The sequence below is a fragment of the Manduca sexta genome, chromosome 18 (genome assembly GCF_014839805.1).
Source record: "Manduca sexta isolate Smith_Timp_Sample1 chromosome 18, JHU_Msex_v1.0, whole genome shotgun sequence".
Lineage (NCBI taxonomy): Eukaryota > Metazoa > Arthropoda > Insecta > Lepidoptera > Sphingidae > Manduca > Manduca sexta.
The window spans coordinates 10,768,463-10,784,759 of NC_051132.1; the positions used below are offsets into that span (position 1 = coordinate 10,768,463).

The 16,297-nt window shown below is 33.3% G+C and overlaps 4 protein-coding genes and 1 long non-coding RNA gene across 5 annotated transcripts; all 5 read left to right on the plus strand.

Annotated features, from left to right (window-relative positions):
• The first annotated feature begins 1,001 nt into the window (after window positions 1-1,001).
• On the plus strand, window positions 1,002-1,690 carry LOC119189723. Its single transcript, XR_005112570.1, has 2 exons — window positions 1,002-1,090; window positions 1,291-1,690. It is a non-coding gene; the product is annotated as an uncharacterized LOC119189723 (long non-coding RNA).
• Window positions 1,691-3,341: 1,651 nt separating this feature from the next.
• Window positions 3,342-4,336, plus strand: LOC115439792. The gene is made up of 2 exons (XM_030163786.2): window positions 3,342-3,451; window positions 3,808-4,336. Exons 1-2 carry the CDS (start codon window positions 3,407-3,409, stop codon window positions 4,264-4,266), a joined length of 504 nt encoding a protein of 167 aa, XP_030019646.2. The 5' UTR covers window positions 3,342-3,406; the 3' UTR covers window positions 4,267-4,336.
• A 1,227-nt stretch (window positions 4,337-5,563) lies between these two features.
• On the plus strand, window positions 5,564-8,781 carry LOC115439789 (protein FAM136A). Its single transcript, XM_030163781.2, has 4 exons — window positions 5,564-5,783; window positions 6,330-6,449; window positions 6,879-6,977; window positions 7,619-8,781. Exons 1-4 carry the CDS (start codon window positions 5,697-5,699, stop codon window positions 7,754-7,756), a joined length of 444 nt encoding a protein of 147 aa, XP_030019641.1. The 5' UTR covers window positions 5,564-5,696; the 3' UTR covers window positions 7,757-8,781.
• A 1,147-nt stretch (window positions 8,782-9,928) lies between these two features.
• LOC115439764 (outer dense fiber protein 1) lies at window positions 9,929-11,216 on the plus strand. The gene is made up of 2 exons (XM_030163747.2): window positions 9,929-10,026; window positions 10,320-11,216. Exons 1-2 carry the CDS (start codon window positions 9,973-9,975, stop codon window positions 11,199-11,201), a joined length of 936 nt encoding a protein of 311 aa, XP_030019607.1. The 5' UTR covers window positions 9,929-9,972; the 3' UTR covers window positions 11,202-11,216.
• A 2,630-nt stretch (window positions 11,217-13,846) lies between these two features.
• LOC115439761 lies at window positions 13,847-14,890 on the plus strand. Its single transcript, XM_030163744.2, has 2 exons — window positions 13,847-13,952; window positions 14,108-14,890. The coding sequence occupies exon 2, from the start codon at window positions 14,114-14,116 to the stop codon at window positions 14,762-14,764; it is 651 nt and encodes a 216-aa protein (XP_030019604.1). The 5' UTR covers window positions 13,847-13,952; window positions 14,108-14,113; the 3' UTR covers window positions 14,765-14,890.
• The last annotated feature ends 1,407 nt before the right edge of the window (window positions 14,891-16,297 follow it).

A 16,297-nucleotide genomic window follows, 5' to 3' on the forward strand; every position in this document is an offset into this window, starting at 1 on the left:
ATAAAAAGCCTCACATAACATATAGTATATAACCATACGTTATCAACAAAACGTGGTTTATCGTAGATTATTTTTATGATACTATGAAATTATTCTAATAAAATTAACAAATGATGATTTTAGGTGATAAAGTTTGCAATCAATACGTAATTGCAATGGGAATAAGCGTCCTAGCCCTCGAATGTCTGCGAATAATATATTTAGGAATTGCAATATAAATGGATAAAAAATTCGCCGTCTTTCATCCAGTTTTCTTCGTAATTGGGTTATAATTTTAGCAAACATCATATATTTGGGAAATTTAAATGTTTTTAGAAGTCGAGCTAAGCTATAGACACTTTCGTCTGCAGAACAGGATCGGCTCCACCGCGGTTTTACCAAGACTGTATCGTAGGGAATGGACATGATGTTACTTTTCGTTTTCAAGGAGCCCATTAAATCTTTCCCTTTTCCTATCTTTATTATTTCTGGTTAAGGGTCGGGATGTAGAAATTATAATTCTCATAAAAGAGGACATTATTCTGTGCATCAAAGAATATACTAGGAAACTCCGTTCTCCGTGATTAGTTTATTGAACACAGGGATTTGGGTAATAGAGTAAAACATTGATAGAATTTGTAAACTATTACTAGATATACCTATGTTAGAGCTCTCATGTACATAGTTGTAACTCAGGAGGCAATATAATGTAAGTATAAGTCACGGCCAAGGAAGAAGTTTAAATAAGGTTTAAATTTTCTAGTGTTAGATATATTTTATCGGACTTATAATATTTATATATTTAAGGAATCTTAATAGAAACTGTGTCTCGATTACAGAGTTATTCGTGTGATAAATTACCGCACAATGCTTTTTGAAGACACGAATCTTAAAGTGATCAAATAACCAATCGTCTCTATCAAAAGTTGTATGTCGAAATTACAAATTGTGTCAGTGTATAATTTTATGTAATTCGAAGATGTAATCGTCGATAATGAGTTTATTAGGACACATACTAAGTATTTATAGGGCGTGTATCAAATTGAATTCAGTAAATCCAACAGTTATCATGAATTTTAAAATCGGACTTGTTTTATTCGTTGTTTTTGGAGTGAGTATTTTAAATTTTTATGTTTTAAATTTTTGATTACATATTGAGGTATATTACTGAATAATGATTATAAATTATACTTTTTTAATTCCTACACCATAAGTCCTCTGATATCACGGGTGTTCATAATGTTTTTACGAAGATCCACTTACTCATTAGTCGGGCTTCAATTTTATGGTATATTATTTCTCTATTTTCAGATGACAACGGCCCGTCGACGACGAATCATGCAAGAACCTAATCCTACAATAGTAATAGTTCAGAACATAATAACGCCAGATATTGATGTTAAGGATACCAGAATGGACTGTTTACCGTGCGCTGCAAAACCGATATGCGGTAAAAGCACGAAGTGTAGAGAGGAATTGATTCTACCTCCATCTATAACAGAGCTTCCTTTCGGCCTTGGATATTTTCCTGCTGCCTTGCCATTAGTCTCGCGTTGTTTCCAACCGGATTGCATGTGTACCGAGGCGACCATTCCAGTAACAAATAGATGTAGTTGCATGTCTCTTGCAAGTCCAGTGTTTCCCGACTATGAATGTTTAGTACGACCTATAATTTTGTAAGAATATTTATTCAATAAAATTGTTATGTTGATGAGATTGTTTTAATAAATAGCAAATCGCTCTTTGCCAAAAAGAGCGTAAATGTTCCTTTCCATATTTTTGAATGAAGAATTCCTAGCAATGTTCTAAACCAAACTCTTGTCTGTTCCAACTATTATAATTATTCTACTTAGATTCAATTGAGATCATATAAACGTAAAGCAAAAATATGTTATAAGAATAAGAAAGCAATTGAGTAATGATTTATGTTTACGCGAATGTTAGTCATAAAAATAAAATTATTTTTCTGAGGAGGGAGGAAATTATTTATTATAAAAAAACAGCGATTAATTCCGAAAAATAGTTTTATTTCATAGCAATTGAGTGTTAACATTTGAATACTTACGGATATTTATAGGAATTTATGTTGTCTTGTTTTAAAGACCAGTTGACGAGTCTCTAGTATGATTTCTAGATTTTGGCTAGTTCAGAAAACATGAATCCAATCATGAATGAATATAATAAATTATAAAGATATTATGAAACGTTTCATTTAATGTCCTAGGGATAGATTTAGTTTTAACATAACAATGATTTGCATATTTCACATCTTTAACTAAATATCTTATAAGAATTAATGACGTAGTAGATATTATAGTATAACTATCTTGTAATATTTTTTATATGATATTAATAAAAATAATTAAAGATAGACGTGGTGAGTGGTGAATCTGATTGTCAAAAGAAAATACATAAATAATTTGTGAAGAGTTCAAGCCAATGACTTCATCTCATATATCTTTGTGACATTAGGATTCTTTTTATTTCTGAGTCGAGTGAACATCTCTACAATTAGTCCTTGCGGATATTAACATTTATAATTTAATGCATCTTTAAAGAAAATAACAAGTATTAATTTCATTGATATTATAAAATAACATTTTAAATAAGCACGTGCTTTATCAGATTCCTAACTATTAAACTGGCAATACTTAGATAAGTTATCGTATTTGATCAGTTGCAAGTTATTTCGACCGACTTTTCGTTTTTGAAATATGTGGAAAGAATATTAATTGCAATACTTATATTTTTTTATAATCTCAAATTACAAACTGGTTAATTTATTGTCGTTCATATTTGTCTTAAAATATATGATGGAGTTCAATATACATGCTAATACTTTTATTATATTGTTTAGATATGTATTGAACTTAATTTACAAAAAGTTATTTTTTTATTCGCGGTATTTTTCGTCGAGTCTACTTGCCATTATGCACAGCTATCGTATTCGGTGTATCTTATATTGCTATTATTAGTCATTCTCTTGTAAGCATGAAGCACTGTTGATGCTTAAGAAAACCTATGGCATCGGACTCCAAGGGTATTAGTCTTATTCAGGTACTAGTATAATTTGTTCTCCTCACAAATATATTTTGAACGTATGTTTACCATTCCATTTCAGTAAATGTTTGCTCTCACGGCAGTTCGAAGGCATCAATATCTAAGTAGAAGATTACAAAGATGATTTCATCTACAACATCTTATTACAAACTTAGCTATCATTTGGTTGCTGATTCTTACGCATACTGATAAAACTCGAATAGATATTGAAATTGTAAAAATATTTTGAAACAGTTTTAGTATTGCTTCCATATTACATTATGTTTGAAGATAACATAATGCATAAATAAGTAAATTCGTATAGAAATATCGAGTATTAGACTTGTTATCAGTAATAGCAAACATACGCCCAAAAACAAATCGTAAAATGGCCTCTGTGCTTATACTTTTATTCTGCTTTTCATTAACAAAGGTATTTATAACATTTTGACAAAATGTGGTTTTAACATTTACAATTAAATCATTCTTTACCGAAGAAATTATGTGGCTATTATTATATTATTATGTGGCTGAAATCAATAAACCGCGAGAAATCTAAAAAAAAGAGCCTGAAATGAGATTTTTCGGAATATCTAAAAGATTGTGAACAATCTCATTGAAAACTATGCAAACAATTGCAAATTGATAAAAATGAACATTTAAATCAACAGTTGTTTGCATTTAAAACTTATTGTCTTAGTTAACTGATCGTAGGATAGGCTGTCGATATTTATTCTATTTCACTTTAATTTTTTATTTCGATAATCGACTCATTACACGTGTTTACAGGCTACACTATCCCTTCACAGCAATTGGATGCCACCTGCACCGTATCATTTACCACCTAGCCAATTGGATCCAACGACACCAAACATTTGGACCAATCAACCAACATGCAAGTCTGCTAATGCCCAAGTGTACTTCTTACCCACTGCACCAAAACCAGCTAAAGTGACAGTTTTGACGGAACCAGCCAAAGTTATACCAGGAGCACAGGAAATTAAAGAAATTAATAAAGACAAAACATCGTTGGGTGTTCCGCCTCCGCCGCCACCTTCCCCTGTACTTCCAGGGGTTCTAGATAAGATACCTACTATTATTCCACCTGTAGAAACATCATGTCCATGTTTAAATAGGAAATCTAAAATTCTGGAGCAAATATTTGAAAGGACCTCCAGCGTGCTGCCCAATGCATTTAATTATGATCAAGATTTGCTGAATGGATTTTTGAGCAGTTTAGGTTTGTAGTATTGGTAATAATATAGAATGGTATATTGTTATAAATTATTTCTATTTAAAAAATATTATATTTAAGTGAAAGTAAATAAGTACCTATCTACTTATATGTTACAAATAAAATGTTCAAATAATAGGCAGCTTTTTGATTTTCTTTATAATCATAATAAGAACATCACAAATACCTACTTAATATTAATAACATTAATGCTATGCCTAATGCCGGCGCCACATACAGACAAATATTTGAACAAAGACTTTGCCACACATTTGAATACAGTTTTGCCCGGACCTGCCACAAAGACTTTGCAAATAAATTCGCTCACACTATTCAAAGAGACAACAAACACGATAGACCGCATTTTTGTTGACGCGGTATACTTGTACTATTTGTGAATATAATTATTTATGACATGTATCTATATAAAAATAAACTAAAAACTCCGATATGGAGCAAGATAATAATTTACTTGTTATTCTGAACCAGGTGAAACTGACCAAATTTCATTTTTTATGGCTTTTACTGTTAGGTTTCCATATAATCGTTTCTTCTTCAAGGAACTCCATAAAACTGAACTTTGCGCAAGTGTGGCGGGATGCGTGGTCGCAAAATCGATATCGAATGGCAAATACGCAAACATTTAAACAAACTTCGCGCAAATACGCATATACCCTTGCTACACATGTGTTCAAACAGGTGTTCAAATAAGTGTTCAAATATTTTTGCTATGTGTGGCGCCGGCATAATACTAACCAGACTACAATGTTATGAAGAACTCAATCAAAAAAGGGCGAAACGTGTGTATTATAAACATGTGTGCGTTTAGTGCATGAAAGTTTTTAAAACAATTAGGACATTCAAACAATACAATTTATAAGTCGATTTTTTTGTATACTTAGGTGTTTTAAAAATGAACTTTTAAATTTATAGAATGAACGTGTTCGTAACTTTTTTCATTCATCAACAGTGAAATGTCATTGACTATTTGACATTTCTGGTAAGGATGGCCATTTTTTCCTAAAAAAAAAACAATTCTTAAATCGATGCGAACTAAAATCTGAGAAATCGATTACCTAAAATATCAAGGTCCTAATAGAACGATTTTCATAACATCGATCTTTTATCAATTTGCATTTCGAATTTAAATCCAATAATGGAAACCAATCAGAACAAAACCATAACCGATCTTTTATAACTCTAGACCCAGTGCCGATCATTTTAAAAAAGTGGTAGGGCGCGTTTTCTTGCCTGGCATTACTACATTATAATTATTATAATAAATCGATGGCTTAGGACCAAAAAAATTGATTCTTCAATGAATCGACATCAGATGAATGCCTAATCACTAATCAGTCAAGATTCAATTGTCATATTTCCACGAGCTGTCGGTACTGTATCTCGGAATTATTTTTATATGTTTCTATAACATAAACCATAAAAAATGGTGGAGGCACAAAAATACAGGATTGAACAGGAGATGACCAATATGGTCAATGAATTAGACAGGAGTTATTTAAGAAAAATGCAAGTAAGTTTTTAGGTTATAAACAAGTTAATCTTAAAAATTCTTACGCAATGAGCGGTAAGTAGCTTCATAACAGAAGGAATTTAGGAGAGTAGAAACTCAGTTTTAACTGGCTCCAAACTTAACTCTTTTAACACAGTACATATAAAAGATGTAATTTTTATCTCCCAAGGCTCTGTCCATAATGAAATAATTATCAGTTTACTCATAGAACTTACTAAATAATGAGACGAGTAAAGTATTTAAAATAGGTAGTAAAATTATCCAAAATTTGATACAAAAGGAGGCACTGCAATACATTGCACTGCGCCCCTGAGATGTTAGCCTGAAGTTCATTGTTTTGAAATATCTTGTGGCGGTTTTCTAAGAGCTGTCAATAAATTATTATTGTTTCTCAATAATATACAGGTCATGCAATATATTATTTCTATTAGATTAAAAGAATTCTTGTTAGATCAAATTAATATTTATTGTACAAATTAATAAAATATTTATTTGACAGCAGTTTCTCACTTTGTTGATACTTATTACTGTATAATTGAATTCCAGGGTGACATGCATAGATGTGCAGCCAAGTGTTGTGACGACCAGCAGTCTTCATTAGAGAGAGTCCATGGATGCATAGAGAACTGCACTGCACCACTCAACCAGGCCAACAATTATGTTCAGGTAAAAACTTCATTCTGCAGCAGGCTACATGCCAGCAATGTAACTAGAGAATATGATTGACAGTTGCTACAGCAGGTAAAGGGTTCTTCAATATAACTGCTCATTCACCCCCCACAAAAGCTGGGTGTTAGTAATATGGCACTATCTTAATAAAAGAAAAAGAAAAAGAGAAAAGGCCCATAAGACTCAATTTCTACTGGCTGGTTTTTTTTGCTATAATACAATTTGATGATATAAATTCCCTTTCTTTCTAATAATACTATTATGTCTGAGATCAATCTTCAATTATAAATGAGAAATACCACCAAAATTCTTAAAAAAATCATAAATCACATGTAATGATTAGCCCTACTTACATACTGTGCAAAAAAAAATGTTCAGCAATTTTTACAGACATTATTTTGTAGTCATATTTTTATTTGCCTACAGGGAGAGATCAACCATCTTCAGAACAGGCTGCAGAGATGTGTGATGGACTGCAATGATTCAGCAAGAGACCGTCTTGGACCTGATCCCAGTCAAGAGACGGTTAGTTGGATATATTTTCTATCCACTCATATATATTTTTATTGTAATTTATTGTAATAAAGATGTGAAACAAAGTAAAATTAAATCAGGGATTTTCTGTGTTCGTAAAAAGGAAAGTTTTTCTCAAAAAACTGGAAGATGTGAATATAAGCTAACAAATAGAATTAACTAGTAAAGAATGAAAAAAATATGACCTCAACATGTAACCAAAAAACTAGTGGTCTTCATAGCTATTTATCCTTTCATGGGGAATGATAATTATGAGGTTACATTGGGTTTTGATTTTTCTGCATTGTAATAGACTACTAACAAAATAATCGCAATGAATTCCATCCCCACCATTACCTAACTAACTGCCCTTAATAAAAATTATTGTAGGTGTATTAAATTATACAATACTAGTCTACTTACGAATTTCGGTGCAAAAATGTTTTGCCAAATATTTTGCCCATTCTCGTGAAAGAGTTAAGATTTCATTATATTATGCTTCCTATTGTGGCACTCCTGATAACACAGTTTGCTACATTAGTAACCCATCAAATTCAGAACTTTAAATCACAGACTGAACTAAATTGCTTTAATGAATTTTCATTATGGTTGTTGCAGATTAATAATCATTGATTTATATCTTTAACTTCCAGATTGACAAATGCACAATAGAATTCGAGAAATGTGCCATCAAATGTGTGGACAAACACATGACAATTATTCCAAGTATGATGAAGACAATGAAGAAAGTGCTGGCCAGCGGCAAACCTCCTCCAGTGAAGAACGAATGAGACTGAGACCAACCTATGAATTAACAACCAGTCTATCAATTGGCATTTAGGAATTGTATCTATGAATCTACATGAGTAGTTACGAATAATGTTGCTGTTTATAGACAGTTCTGAATCTTGCTGTTCGGTGACAATATATTTGGTTAGTTTATGTACTGAGTTATTAAGAAATGTATTTCTGCATCTTCTGCATTATTTGGGTTTTTCTGCTCAATATTAGCCCGGAGTCTGGAATTTGTGCCCGATATGGCGATAGGCTCGCCCCCCTATCACATCCTGGGACGGAACACACTCGGCGAAAAGTGGGTGCCTTGGTTGCACCTCTGCATACCCCTTCGGGGATAAATGCGTGATGATGTGTGTGCATTTCTGCAATAATTTTAAAATTTATAAGTTCCTGATATGAAAAGCAGCTATGAAATAGTGATCAAATACTATAGCTATGTTTCTTTTTATTTTTTATCAATTGCGCTTGTAAAAAAAATGTGTTTGAAAATGAACATTATCATTACATTTATGTACCAGAATTAATCATGTTGATCATGATACATTTAATCTAAGCATTTAATGATACTGCCTTGACTTGCATTTACGTATGACTTATCGGTTTATGTGTTAGTGTTTAATATCTTGAATTCATTCAGTAGCAAAAAGTTCATAAAACCCGTATCCTGTCGGCTTGCCTTTCGTAATTTTTCGAAACTCTAATAATTATCATTTGAACGATTTGCAGACCACTTTTATGTTTAATAAAAATAAATAAGTATCTATTTGTTGTATTGTCATCCCGTTCGGAAAATTTCAACTTTTGCCACTGATGTACAGCTCTACACTTAATATTGCTAACTATAAAAGTGTTGTATGGACTTTTTCTATTGCAGTTTACATTGAACAAAGTACAAAATATCCTCATATATAGTGGTAGTAATGATAACTGGTTATTTTGTGGAGTTGGTTTATATTTTTTTTAGTTTTAGATGAATGTATATTAGTTGTACAGTTTAATAAAAATGTGTATATTGTAACTATGGTTTTATTTTATTTTTTGTTCAATTTCTTGGGTCTGATATGGCGATAGACATGGCCTCTACCAACTTTGGGAGGGAATACAATATATTTGATATGATGCACAACAAAAAGTGGATTACCACCAATCTACCTCTTTGGGGATAAAAGACTTAAGGTCTATGTGTAATTTCCGAGGATTTATTTTTAACAAACCAACAATAATATGCACTGCACTGCAGTTTCTGATGGTTTACTGGTGGTAGGTCAGTCATGTGTGAGAGTCCGCCTGGGTAGGTACCACGGCAATGTCTATTTCTGTCGCCAAGCAGCAGTGTAGTCTTTGTTGTGTTTCTGTTTGAAGAACATTGTAGCCAGCGTAACTACAGGACATAAAGACTTACCATCTCATGTCTCAAGATGGCGAGCGCTGTGTAATACCAAACAATACTTTGTAATTCAAGGTGTTGTATGGTGTTTCTACTGTTTATGGGCGGTCGTATCACTTACCACTATCTTTATTTTTCTAATTCGCTATTGTGTACAACGCCAGCGCCTTCAATTTGAAAAATCATGTTAAAAAATTCAATTAATTCCCATGGGAGTCAATTCTCGGGATAAAAATTGAAGTAAATTGTGCCAAATTTCATCCGAATCCGTTCAGCTGTTTCTGAGTTTATTTCTAACAAACATCTGAACATTGTCACAAAATTTGAGTATATTTGATCTTAGCAAGAAATTAGACTATGCCAGAGACAATGGTAATTGATGTAACGGAGGAACGTAAAAGAAAAGGAGTGTGGAGATGCGTGTAAAATTGTTAAAAAAATAACAAAAAAGGGCTAATATATATTTTTTAACATTATCATTCTGAAATCTTTGCATATTTCCGCTCGTAACTTGTGCGTCAGAGTAGAATGGAATGAGAATGCTCGTTTGCGTGGGGAAGGGCCTCCTATAGTTAAGAAAATGGTATAGTTGAGCGGGCCCAACACTCCATTTTATGAAAGATATTAGTAACGATAGATAGGTATACGGTTTACCTAAACAGGTTGATGTTATCATTCAAAACGAAATCACTATCGATAATATGAATCAATCGATATTTAATTGTGAAAATGATTGCCAAGTTAAAGATTTTCGAAACATCGATTGTTTAACTTTTTAATATAAAAGCGTTGAATATGTTTTATTTGTATTAAAAAAACACAATGGAGGGAAAACATTTAATTCTTCTTACTTTGTGTTGCCTATGGCTTTATGTAGTAAGTATTCAAATTATTTTATCGACCCGTTGTATTTTTATTCTTGTTAAAAATCATTTTTTGCTGTACGAAGAGAATAGACGACATGTGGAATTTGTGAACATTAAGTCACCGAAAGTATGTAGTGTATTCTAAGCAGTTTTTATGCCGCATCCGAAATCTTGGAGTGATTCATACTTAATACAGGTCTAAATAATATACTTTGTGTTCGCTTATTTTGAACTCAGAAAAAAGTACCAAGACTTAAGTAATTAATTATAGCACACTACAAAAAACATTTCACCTTTTTTCAGGCTGATGCACGTGTCATATCAACAGCTAAATCAACAAAAATACGAACAGTTAAAATACCTGCTTGTGGATGCGGTACCCCTGTCGTGGATGTTCCTCGATGCGGATGTCGCGGACTTGGACTTGATCTTCCATGCACATGCGATATAAATATGAGAAGGCCGTGTGGATGCACAAAACCTGTATATGTGGAACCGTTAGAAATACCTTTATGCGCATGTGGTTCCGGGCTACCCGTCGCAGCAGTGTATACGATAGAGATGCCATGCGGATGTCAAAGTCCTGAAACTTGCACGTGTGGATATAAAAATTCTGCTCTATTCCCGAATATATACGACTTTGTAGAAATCCCCCGTTGTGGATGTCAAACCCTTGCAAAACCCTGTGGTTGTCAACCAATAAACGCTTGTGGTTGTCAATCGATAAATGCTTGTGGTTGTCAACCAACTAATGCTTGCGGATGTCAATCTCCTATAAAGTCTTGTGGTTGCCAGTCACTTAATCCGTGCGGATGCCAAGGGTCTATGTGGATGAATTATGATTATGTTTCTCCCTATGATGTGTGTCCTTGTAAATGCAAGGTGCCTGTAACAGAAATTCCTTGTGGATGTGCGGATGGAAACTGCGGTTGTTGCGCAATGAAAATACCAACGCCTTTGGAATGCTTAACAGCCATGTTGGAACCGTGCGGATGCGTCATCACTGCTATGCCCGATGTTCCGATTTACTCTTGCGGATGTCAAAGTACACCATGCGGATGCGGTGGATGCGGCGGTTGCGGTGGATGCGGCGCTTGCGGTGGTGTTACCCTGCCTCCTTCACCGCCCGTAGTTGGTGGAACAAAATATTTACGTCAAGTGAAACTACAGCCGCCATTTTTGTAATAATTATTTGTTAGTTGCATATAATATTTATTTAAATAAATTTATTTGTTACTAATTCGGATTGTCCTTAATTTCCCTTACGGTGAAGATATAGGTACATACTTGAATTGCCTAACAGCAAAATAATATTAATGTTCACCAATGATTTATAAAACTTTACTTATACATTTTGTTTTTAAAATCTATAGTCCATGAACGTCGAAAAAAGCACTAACAAAAAAAAAAAACAAATAAATAAATAAAAATCCATTCATTATTTCCAGTGAATGATGGGTGTACCCTGAATACTATAGACTAAGTATAGCATAATTTCATTTAATTGCAATTAAATATATTATACAGTTATCTTGATTTTCTGATGATTACCCGGTTTATAGGTACTTTTATAAGTAAAGAAAGTCCTGGGCTTCATTCTTAAGTATATTTTTCTTGGATTTAGATATTTCCAAATCATATCGAATAATATTTACGGCTAAATGAGAGGAGTACGTTATCTTCGTAAAGATTTCTGTTTATATTGTGATTTATATGTGTTTATTTTTGGTGCCCAGCAGTAAGTCGGAAATAAAATGTTAGCTGTCATGGTTACAAGATTTTTGTTTTAAAACTTAGTAACATGTTCACAATAGAGCAATACACAAACAAAACAAGGTCTATACACAATATACGCAAATCTACAGTATTTTTATATAGATTATAATTATGGAAAAACCTCAGTGAACAATTATAATTTATTCCTTTAACTCATCCAAACTACTTCGTTCGAGCGAGTCATCGTCCGGATTTTGCCGGCATACTAATAATAATAATAATAATAATAATCAAACCTTTATTTGGCACAACAGTAAACGACAACATAACATTGTTCACATGCTAAAATTATTTGTGCTTACATAGAATTTTTAAACTTTAATTAACAGGGGGCCCCAAACTAGGCGATGCCTGTATCTTGGAGACCAGAAAAGTTTTACATCTTAGTTTAGTCGTAATATTATGAGTTTCTATTACAGTAGTTCTTTATTATATTTATCAATATAAATAAATATATACAATAGCTTTTATGATTTGCCCAAAGGGTTTGCCTAACATCAAGTGCAGTAACGTCTTTAAATGAACAAATCTTATATAAGAACTTAAAAATAAAATCAGTTGACATTATCAACTCTATTTAAATTGCGAAGATACGCTGAAACTTTAAAGCCTATTCCACAGTGGCTCTTTTTTCCGAAAGAAAAATATGCATGAATGCGGTCTGCAAATCATGCTAATGATAATTAGATTCTACATAAAGGAAAGCCGGCAGGAATCTGATTATATGGACACTTCGGTACTGAAACTCTATACTATATTCTTTCGAATTGGCCGGTTCAGCATAAATGTACTACAAGATCAAGAGGCGTAATCAAAACGCCTTTTTACATTCGTTAACGCTAACGTTATGTTTAGAAATGACATCCCAATGATTGGCATATCGATAGGATACGCTATTCCCATTTTTTCGTTGTTAACTATACGTTAACGATTGTAAAAAGGCTAGCCTACGGGCCCTGCAGAACCATAATTCTTATTTATTGAAATATAATTCTTATTTATATGTACTTTATATACATAATATGTATATCGGCGGACTTAATGCCAAAGGCATTCTCTATCAGTCAACCTAAAGTGGGTGCATCAGCCACCAAGGTAGCATCAAGTATTAATGACTCATTGCATATATTGGAATTGTCATTCCAGGTTTATTACAAGTTTTTCTTTAGTAGAGCATATCGAAAATAGGTATAGTAAAGCGTTTCTTGCAGCATTTGGCGTCACATTAGAGGAGGCATTAGTATGGTTTCTTTTGCTTACGTTTGCTATTGATAGAATATTCGTATCCGCTCGCGCAGCAACCACCGAATACAAGATATAAAATCCGCCATAGTGGCCCACGTAAGTGTGTAGCGTTCCGGCGTCAGTCTGTGTATCTCCAGTTACAAACAGCCCATCATGGTAAAGTATAAATATCTCTCATCAGTTATCAGTACTCTATGTAGAAGGCACTCCACATACCATCAGGTGTAGTGAAATAACTTTGTTGTGCCTATATAAAAACAAAAGTTATCATTTTCACTCATGCTCGAATTTCCAATTATCCTATTTAGTATTAGGAATGCGAAAATTTCACTGTACTTTTTTCTTTTCGACATAAAAATCCTTATTGCATCCAATTTGATTGTATTGGGGTCATACTTGGCGGGACCTTTGGTTTATACACTATGACACGGAAATATAGTATACGTTGGCATGCATAACAGTATACATACTTATTGCTTATTATACAATACAAACAACAATCTGATTAAAGACCGATAGTATCATTTATCCAATAGGAATCGGTAAACAGATATTAGATTTTCGCTTGAATTTAGTATATACTGTAGCTCTGTAGAGTCACATTTCCTATCACTCATTTTTGCATCTAATAAATTTTATAGTTAATTCGCAATATATTGAGCAAGTTGTTTCCAGTTATTTATATTGGAATCAACAAACGATATCTTAGATAAGTTATTACATAAAATCAGTGCTTAATAGTCAAGTTGTTTGGTTTAATATTGCATAAATAGATAGATAACTTATTATCGATTTACAGCTAATTATATGTACGTAATGCAAGTTTTAGAGATAATGAATTCAAAGTCTTTTATAAAAACCTCAACAAATTTTAATACGACACACAGTCGAATTTGATTTCCCATAGAGAAAATTGTAAGTTTACTCTGGTTACTTTTTCTTTTATTGCCACTTTGCAAATTGTTTTTCCATACTTGTATTTGTCGCAAAACAATTACATATAAATCAGTTTCGTTTAAAACTAACTCTTTCTGCTATAATTAATAAATTTGCTATTATTTTTTTTACAGATCGCCATGGGAATGAAAGTGCTTATTTTATCCCTGGCAATAATGGGAGTACAGATTACAAAAATTAACTGTCAAAGGGTAGTTAATAGCAATATGGTGGCTTCGATTCTGCAGGACATCTTATCACCAACGAAGACACAAAGTGCGTTGCAGTTATTACAAATGGCTGCCGCAGGTTCTAATCGCAGAATATCCGTGCCAGAAATACTAATGCCAAACAGACTTGTGGCCAATCAGATCGAAACAGCAGTGCCAGTTCGAGCAATCATGCCACGTGAAGTTATGCCGTGTGCTTGTAGGGCAAAGGAAATTGAACCGCCAAGAGTTATGTCGAAAGTTGAAGTATTGCCTGTTCGAAATGACAGGATGCCAGCTCGCATCATGCCAAATATGGTCAATATGGCTGAGGTTTTCCCACGAGAGTATAGTCAGCCTTTGGCCCAGCCATGCCCGATGATGAGCCCAGGTATGATGAATTATGCCAGGCTGCCATCAGAGGCACTTCCTGTCATGAATCCTTCGATAGTGAGCCCATATTTGCCAGTGGCGTCTCCAATATCAGCGTTTGCACCACCAGCTTCAAACATGCTGCCGCCGCCCACACAAGCAAGAAATCAGTACTTGAGGAAGGTTCCCATACCCCCACCTACTTTATAAGGATCACTATATGGTCCTATATTGAATCCTGGGATGGTGCTTTTTATCTAATTTAGACTATCTTTGGCATCGTCAGAACTGTAATAATTTAATTTATAGTAATTTATTTATTATACTATTTATTTAATTTATTTGAATAAAGTAAATTATTCAATTTAACAATATTATCCTTTATTCACCATATACATAAACTACATATATACAGCTTCCTACTCTGAATGCATTAAGTCTATGAACGTGATACAGAAGGAAATACATATCATGGAAACCACCTCTATGTCATAGATATTTTTATATTATAGTAAAAACGTGCTGAACATTATAACTTCACAAAATTGACTTTGTAGGAAGAGGCAAAACACCTCTACGGCCAAAAACTTTTCTATAGATCTCTACCACATAATAATGTTTAACTCTAAGAGCTGCGCCACTATTTTAACTCTTTCTCATTTTTTGCACGTTATTAATTATTATTAATTATTATTCCCTTGTTAACAAAAAATAAATGCTAAAACGAAAAAAATCGAACACGAAACGTAATCACGCGTCGACTAATACTCGATTTCTATAAACAATATTAAACGTTATCATCGACTCCCTAACTATAATAGAGTAATGATTATTTAGTAAGGATTCTCAACGTGTTTTCAGTCACGCCACGCCGCTGCCTTAATAGAAATGTTCACTTCCCCTTCTCTTCAATCACAGGAAGAGGAAGCGAAAGGCTCACGAAGTATCCTAAATAATATTGTAAAAATGAGTATGTCTATTTGTTTCGCCCACACCTACTACTACTCAAACCGGTGACAGTGAAATTTTGAATATTATATGTATTTTGTTCTGGGTACAGATGGACTTATGCTACCTTTCATCCAGAATAAAGGATTGTTCGTAAGATATAGAAATTGATTGACAAAATGTACATTAACGTCCTCTTTACATGCTGTCTCTGTTCCCTATGGGGTTCTCGCCCCCAAATATTAAAAACAATGGTTTATAGAAATCGGTTGTATTTACTATCTCATGAATCACGCACAGTCCAATCTCTTCGTTAACAAATGTTTTCAATAATATTTATTATTGATATCAGAACGTAGTACATACACTCACGCCTCTTGTACCTGAAGGGGTAGGCAGAGGCTATATAATAGTGTTATACATCATATGTCTATAAATTATTTGTGGTAGAGCCCAGCTCTAGACTGTGTCGTTTACTGCTCACATGGGTGGGGATTTCTCGGGTCATCGTTAAAAAAGTGGAACAATGGTTTGGTGATGTGCTTCCAGCTGTTTATGAAAAGTACAGTCTACTATATTTTGATAGCATGTGTACAGTCACACACAAAAGTAGCTGAACAAATTTAAAACTTCAAAACACTTCTACAAATTAATTGAAATCGAAATATTATTTTTCCTTAGCTAAAACAAAGTTAACATTTTAAAGTTTATTTTAGTGAATAAAATGCCTTTGTTGATACCGACACAAAAGTTAAAAGGGTTCAGCTACTTTTGTGGCTATACGAAGTGTAAGTG